At 43.1% G+C, this 7,533-nt stretch overlaps 1 protein-coding gene across 1 annotated transcript; it reads right to left on the bottom strand.

Annotated features, from left to right (window-relative positions):
• Window positions 1-403: 403 nt before the first annotated feature.
• Window positions 404-6,921, bottom strand: TMEM213 (transmembrane protein 213). Its single transcript, XM_034779060.1, has 3 exons — window positions 6,619-6,921; window positions 4,467-4,535; window positions 404-3,486 (listed from the first exon to the last, which is right to left on the bottom strand). The coding sequence occupies exons 1-3, from the start codon at window positions 6,698-6,700 to the stop codon at window positions 3,317-3,319; spliced, it is 321 nt and encodes a 106-aa protein (XP_034634951.1). The 5' UTR covers window positions 6,701-6,921; the 3' UTR covers window positions 404-3,316.
• Between the last annotated feature and the right edge of the window lie 612 nt (window positions 6,922-7,533).

Below are 7,533 nucleotides of genomic sequence, written 5' to 3' on the forward strand. Positions count from 1 at the left end.
GTGCAAGGTGATTCTGTGCAGTTCACACTCCCGTGCTTTGACTAGTCAAGTTCTAAATGATTTGAGCATTGAGGCTTCCATCGGCACCTATGGGAGGTTATTTCACAGTTTAATAGATCACATGGTCAGTCCATCTTCATTTCAGCATGCTTTGTCTTAGATGTGTGGGTACCTAAGACATCTTAAACAATCAGTATGTACTAGCTTAAGAGTTGTGAGGTTTAGCGCAGATGAAAATGAAGCTTGCACACAAGTTAGTCGGGCTTGACGTGCTGGACTGTGACAGACAGATTGGTTGGCTTTGCTAATTTGGAATGCCAAAACTAAAAGTTGGGACAAGTGGGGTATATTGGTATAGCTCCGTTGAGGTCAATAAAACTATGCAGATTTACAACAGCTGAGGTTCTGGTCGGATGTATTTATTATTAGCAGTGTGACTGTAGCAGACTAAATGCTTCATGGTTTTGCATAAAGAACACAGTTGTAAAAGGTGCTGCACTACTGAATCATCTTTGGCTTACAAATGAAAACCGGACATCTTATTTGTTGTGTATCTTCACATTGAAAAACCTTCTGTTGTGATTTCATCAGTCAGAAAGAAGCTATTTAGCAGCTCCACAACATAAATCCTACAGTGACGTGTTTTTCACCTCCCAAATACGCTAACAAATGTAGCTGCATATCACAAATAAACTTTTGGTTGTACTTGGGTACTGTGCACTGTTGTGCACCAGCTATGAGGTACCCTGCTGTGCATATGATAGCTCATTAGTTATTTTTCTATGTATCTTTAAAAAGCCCATTTCCAGAGTCTTTTGGATACAACCTTAAATTTTGCACTTTCTGCCACTGCTGTCTGATTCTTGAAATCCTGTTACTGGAAGACCAGTTGGCTATTTTGCCGTGTGTGTGTGTGTGTGTGTGTGTGTAGATTTTACATTGTGCTTGTCTCTCACAACATGTGTCATCATTGCAAAAATATAATACATGCCTCGTTGACTGTCTTTGTTTTTAGAAGAGTTTTAATTACATCATAACTTACTGTGTACAAATGGGACTGTTAAATTGTTTGCACTGGTAGCCTGGGAGCTTTTTGGATACTGCCACTTCTTCTAAGGACTCCAGAGCATATTGATGATGGTAGTATTATACTCATGACATTCATAAATAGGACTACATTTTCCTTAAGGGCCTGATGCAAAGCCCCTGTAGTCAATGGAGTGATTCCAACTAAAGGCTATGGATCCAGCCCCAAATAGGTATTTAAAATCATATGCTGTACTGTGTAGTTGTCTCTTGGTAATGTCAAATGCAAGGGGTTTATGCAGCTTGCAAACAAGACCCTTGTACTACATAAGAAATTTACACAGGAGTTGGGGATCTGGGATATATCCATTTTACAACAGAAATTCTAAATAATTAATTTAGTAAATATAATTCAGACCGGCCTCTTGCTGAGAAGGGGAGGCTGTTGCCCCAAGACACTGGTGTATAAAGTATGTTTTCTGGTGGAATTGCACCATATCAAGAGCCATGATTTTTTTCCAAACTTAGCCAAGGTAATGAAAAAACAATAGAAATCGTAGCTAATCCCACTTCCAGCAGCCACTGATCTATTTCTAATCTGGAGAACAATCTCCCTAAAACTGGCGAAGAATAGAAAGGGTTCTGCAGCAGGTGGACACTAGGCAATATGTGGTGTTTTTGACAACATACATCATGTTGCAGTCAGACCAATACACAACTTTCCACCATTAAAATAATAGATCAGGACAAAACCATTGTGTGTGTATATATAGCTATAAGATTTGTGATTCATCCATAATTTACGGTGTTTAACTGTCACTGTTCTTTCAATCAATGACAACAAAATACAAATCCTTTGTTTCTGTAAGTTTGTAAATATACAAGTTTATATATATTTTTTGTGAAAAGGAGTAGTTGGCGGGTCCAACACCAATATTTGTCAGGTGAATGTTGCTTTTGTTTCATTTTTGCATGTTGAAATGGTGAGGTTTTCTTGATGAGCAATGTTTTGTGATTGTTTTCTATTGGTGTTTCTGCGCATGTTTAAAAAAAAATTCACAATAAAAAAGCCACAAAAGAATAAAGTCCTTCCTTTTTAATGCTTCATTTCCTGATCTTAATTTCAGCTCAGTGTTTCTCTCCACAGAGGAGTTCCCTTGTATTAAATGGTGTCTTGTTAGGGTATATACCCTACCCAGCTCTCTACACATCCGAGCAGTGCCTCACAGGTCCCACTGCCTCCCCACTTTTCACTGCGCTGTGGAGCTACATGTACCTACACGCCGCCACCACCACAGGTGTAGACAAGGGCTTAAAGGTGGGTTTTTTAATTGACTTGAGCCTTGTCTAGACAGGAAAGTTGCACAGTTGGAACCTAAAGTGTGAATTTAAGATAATTTAGTTCAAAGGGTGCAAACCCGTGTGTGGACACTCTTACTTTGGTTTAACGGTGGCTTTTTTGGGTTTAGTTTGTTGACCGTGAACAGGTTTATTAAAATAAAATGAGGCTCTCTTAAACCAAAGTGAGTCCAGATGGGTTCACAGTCGTTTAAATATATAATTAAAAAACTGATTTAAATTAAACTGGTGCAATTTTGAACTGATTCAAGAAAATCCATACACAGAAGTTGCACTAGCTGAACTAAATCAGTTCTAAATTAAGCCAGCACAATTTTAGTGTGTAGACAAGCCTTGAGTGTCCACACAGAAGTCTGCACTCCTTTAAATAAATCAGTTTTAATGCACTTTTAGTTTAACCAGTGCAACTTTCGTGTGAAAAGAACTCCATAAAAGCAGTGGAGTTACATCAATTCATACCAGCTGAGGATTTGGTCCAGGTTACACACTCTTAACTATGGAGCTGCTAAAGGGGGCATCTTTTTATAAATAAAATTAGCTTCACTAACCTGTTGTCTGCTCAATAGTGAAAAGCTATGTACTGAACTGTCCTCTGTAAGCGTTATGTGGGCTAATGATAGGTGAATTGCAGGTGGCAAGCTCACAGCAGAGTACAGGTATCCAGGAAAGAGGATTCTGCATGATAGGGCTAATTGTAAATTACTACAAGGGACTGGAATCCACTCCAGGACTTGGCTGGCTCGAGCGGATCAGCTATAAAACCTCCTGGGGAAGGCACTGCCATGCCTCACTTGGATCTAGACCCGTTTTTAGTATAAGATGCCTGACTATCCTTTTCTTTCTTCAGCAAAGCAGTTACATTGCTTCTTAACCCATCTGCTCCTGCCTGAATGACCATGGTGGACGGTGGTGCTTGCTGGCTTGGCAACTCTCATGCTTGCAAATACTTGGGTTCGTCGGGACTGAGTTTCATGATCTTATCCACGCAGAGCAGGATAAGAGTCAGAAACCAGAGGCTCCAGCCAACAGCAGCTGCAATCCAGCCGTACTCGTCTACCCCGATCTGGCAGCAATTGGCGACATCCTGGCAGAATTGCACATCTGATGGCAGAGAAAGCAAAATAGCCATCCAGGTCATTTTACACATAACGGGCTTCTCTTTGCCAGAGGGAAGGTGGGGGAATGACTTTTGCATGTACCTGATCCTGGCCTCTACAGTCTGCTCTCTCTAACTCCTCATGCCCCAGTTTTACACACACTGTCCAATTGCCTTCATTTAGCTGAATGCATAGAGTGGTGGGACACAGTATTAACTCTTCCATTCAAGAGCTGCTGCTCCCTCAAGGGGGCATCCTTTGAAAACACATAATTCAGCATCTGTCCACTGATTGATTCCAGGGATGGATTATGGTAAAAGTAGCTGGTTCCAAGAAAAAAAGCAAGGGGGGAGGGAAGGCAAATTTCATTTAAATATGAGTGAGTTGGGGGGGGGGGTGTCATTCTGAAGCAGGGAAAAGTCCTGTGGAGGTGCATGGCTCACAGGAATGTTTGGCACCTGGGAAAGAGGATGAGATTGGACGCACTGGAGCAGTTAGCAGCTGGAAGGAGGCTCTTGGACTAGTTAAACTCAGTGCATTAGGCAGTTTGGGGAAGGATTGGCAACTGGGGATTGGGGGGAGGGGACAATGGGCTCTTTAAGAAGGGGTTTAGCACCCTACAGATGTGGCTGGTCTGGCTGGGAGGGAAGGGGCTCAAAACACTGGTGCCTGAGAAAACGAAGGTCTGGTTTGTGTGGAAAGGGATGTGGAACCAAAGGCTGTGCAAACTGAGTTAGTCCAGGCCCGTGAAAGTTGTGAACCTGGGCTGAATGGTCCCAGGAAGCACTAGGCCTCAAAAGCCACCCATATCAGATGAATTTAGGATTCTAGTAAAATGTTTCACAGAACTTTACCATAACCTGAGCTTTGGGTTAAGTGCATCATAGCACATAAATCCTACCCCATGGCTGCCTTTCGATGCCTTTTTTGTGTAATCTCACCACTAGGCTTAGGAGCTGTAGTAATGAATCAAAGAAGTCTTACCAGGGCATGGCCATTGGCTCCCATTGTCCTCACGGTGTGTCAAGGAGACACTGGAGCTCATTTCGGCCTCTGGAAGAAAAAAGCACAGGAGAAAAGGTACCGTAGACAGGAAAAGCAAAGACAGGAAATGGAGAAATGTCTTGGCCCGGCTGGAATCTGCTGATGATCCTCTTCTGCGAGAAGAACTGGGGTAGAGAGATTTTTTCCTGTGGCACAGGTAAAATGTCAGAGCACGGCATTTTCTGCCAGGGCAGGTGCTGTCTCTCACAGTGCACGTTGTTCAGCTGATCTACAGCTATCGCTAGTGCGGGAGGAGATTGCCCCTGCTCTGGCTGTTGTACGTTGCCAGTGCTGCAAGAAGCTTCTACTGTTAAAGCCCACAGTTCCCAGATGTGTGTTCTAGGATACTGCCTCCTCTGGGTTCCCTTCCCCTCAGACCACCATTGTCAGCACTAGCTTAGAAAGAAGTCTCTTGTAACGAAAGGCATAAAGAATGCTTAATTTTTTTTATCATGGCTCCGTTGTGCCTAGGCACTCTACAAACATAGGAATAGTCAGTCCTTGCTCCCAAAAGTTTACAGTCTAAATAGACAAGACAGCCAAATAGTGGGAGGGAAGGAGATACTATCTCGTTTGTACAACTGGGGGAACTGATGCACAAGGAGATTAAAGCTGGGATTTCTAAAGGGGCCTGGGAGTTGTCTTCCTTCCTTAGGCCCCTTTGAAAATCCCCACCTGAATGAATTGTCCAGTGTCACACAGGAAGGCTGACAGAATTGTCAGGTCTCCTACGTCCCAGTCTAGTGTCTTAACTACAAGACCATCCTGCCTCATTTGGTTTGGTTTGGTTTTTCAGAAATTTTGTTCCTTGTTTTTAGAAATATAGAGCCACGAAACTTGAGGTTAAAGGAAATACTAAAGAAATCTTCCCGCTCAGAATAACGTTCTTGTGTGCCACCTTTGACTTTAGGTCAGTTGGCCTCAGGGAGTTGCGAATCCTGTCCTTTCCCGCTGCACAGCTATATTGAGAGCAGCTTAGAAAAGGGCAGGAGCAGTCCGGACTTCCAGTTCCTTTTCCTGCTTCTGCTACAACTTGCTGCCTGACCTTGGACAACTCACTTCATCAGTCTGTGTTTAGCTTTTCCATCCGTAAAACAGGGTTAATAACTACCTCAGAGGAGTGTTGTGAAGCTTGTAAAATAATGTGCAATCTTTGGAAAAAGGCACCACAGAAGTACAAAGCAGCCTTGTGGGTATAATCTCTACTTGTACAGTCTAGCTGAAAAAGAGATACTGTGAAAGCAAACTCAGAGTACATCTACACTGCAATAAAAAGCCCACGGCACTGAATCTCAGAGCCTGGGCCAGCTAACTTGGGCTCGTGAGGCTCGGGCTGCGGGGCTAAAAATAGCAGTCTGAATGTTCAGGCTCAGGCTGGGGTCCGGCCTCTGAGACCCTCCCTCCTCGTGGGCTTCAGCCCAAGCCTGAGTGTGTATCCTGCAGCCAGACTCAGCTGACCCAGGCCAACCGCAGCAGTGCTGTGGGGCTTTCAGGGCAGTGTAGATGTACCCTAAGGAGCCCATCTTTAAAAATCTGCTGAAAGAGTTACAGAAATTCTGACGCCTAAATGGACGCAATATCCTGAGAGGAAAATACCTGCCCTGTTTTAAGCAGCCACTCCTCTCAAGGGAGCCGCGAGAATTGGTTGTCTGGAATAATTAGCGGTTAAAGACTGAACCAAATTATACTGAAAAATGCTGGATACTTTAAAGTGGTCGTTCAACCCAGCAGGTTGAGTATGGAAGCCACATGTCTCTTCTGTAGCTGCCTCCAGTACTTAACATCCTACAGAACAAACTACAGCTGAATCAGCAGACTGTGGCATTGTTAAAGCAGGTACCTGGCAACATCAAATCTCTTCCAAAAGATACTGTGAGTGCTCCCCTCAAGTAATCCTTTTGCAGCAACTATCACTAATTTTAACCAGCACCAGTTCTTTACACTTCTTAGATAAGGGACAGAGGCTTGTTTCTTGCATAAATCAAGAACAAAATCTTTGTTTAGTCCGTTAATCATCTGCCTGCTGAGGTGCAAGGCACTTGAATACCTAGGTGACCAATGCAGTATAAGAACCTAAATAGAACAGAATTACCTGCGAAGTAAGAACTCCGAAGAATGATGGAGAGGAAGACGAGGGTGATGGTAGTACAGGGCACGATGGTAAAGTGCTTCATGCTGGAACCCTGGCCGAGCAGCTGTGCTAATCGATGTGCAGTCAATGGCAGTTTTGAAGGTGATTTTGCAGGTCCTCGATAAAATTCAAGCCTAATGTTCGTGGAAAGGGTGGAGCAAAGGAAATTCCTGTTGCCAGTACACCTTGAACTTTCCTGTACAGTGAAAGAGAAGGGCTTTAACCAAAACAAAAATCTGTGTGTTGGCAGCCTTCAGGGCAAGTTGATTACAAACAGTGCAGCTGGTAAAGGTTCCCTGAAGGTCAGGCCCCAGTTCCTTACAGGATCACTGTAGTATGAGATAGGAAAGACCTATTGGAGTCAATCCTTCTTGCAAAGGCCCCTGATCTGCTTATATATGTCTTTTGATATAAAAGTTGTATTAAAGCTAATGTTAAAACGATCTAATACACAAGTTAAGGAAAGAAAATACACATAGTATATAATCTGCAATATCCCAAATTAAGGTTAATAAATTTAACAATACAATTAAAATATTAGCATCCAAATATTCGGGTACATCACTCATAAAAAGTTATATTAAGAGTAGCTTGTGGAAAGAAAATATAGCAATGAGTGTAGATTGTTCTTCAGTAATTGAGAATTTAGGCTAGGTCGTCCCTCAGTAAATACAATCCATCAGAGAAGTATTTCAGTTACTTTCCCGTCTTCACTTCTCAATGGCACTCCAGCTCCTGGTATTGCCGATGTCCGGTGATGTGTTCTAAATAAATGTCCCTTGACCACGTAATGGCATCCGACACCATGAGTTGCCGCATCAGCCGAGCGTAGCGCTGACCGTTTCCTCATTCGCACAACGCTCACTCGTTACTGGG

Source organism: Trachemys scripta, chromosome 1 (genome assembly GCF_013100865.1).
Source record: "Trachemys scripta elegans isolate TJP31775 chromosome 1, CAS_Tse_1.0, whole genome shotgun sequence".
Lineage (NCBI taxonomy): Eukaryota > Metazoa > Chordata > Testudines > Emydidae > Trachemys > Trachemys scripta.

What these genes read in the sequence shown, in the direction of transcription:
- TMEM213 (XM_034779060.1), bottom strand. Translation starts at nt 6,700, where the DNA reads ATGAAGCACTTTACCATCGTGCCCTGTACTACCATCACCCTCGTCTTC. An exon ending in TCGGAGTTCTTACTTCGCAG is followed by an intron (nt 4,536 to 6,618) that starts GTAATTCTGTTC and finishes TTTTTCTTCCAG; the next exon opens with AGGCCGAAATGAGCTCCAGT. An exon ending in GAGCCAATGGCCATGCCCTG is followed by an intron (nt 3,487 to 4,466) that starts GTAAGACTTCTT and finishes CTCTGCCATCAG; the next exon opens with ATGTGCAATTCTGCCAGGAT.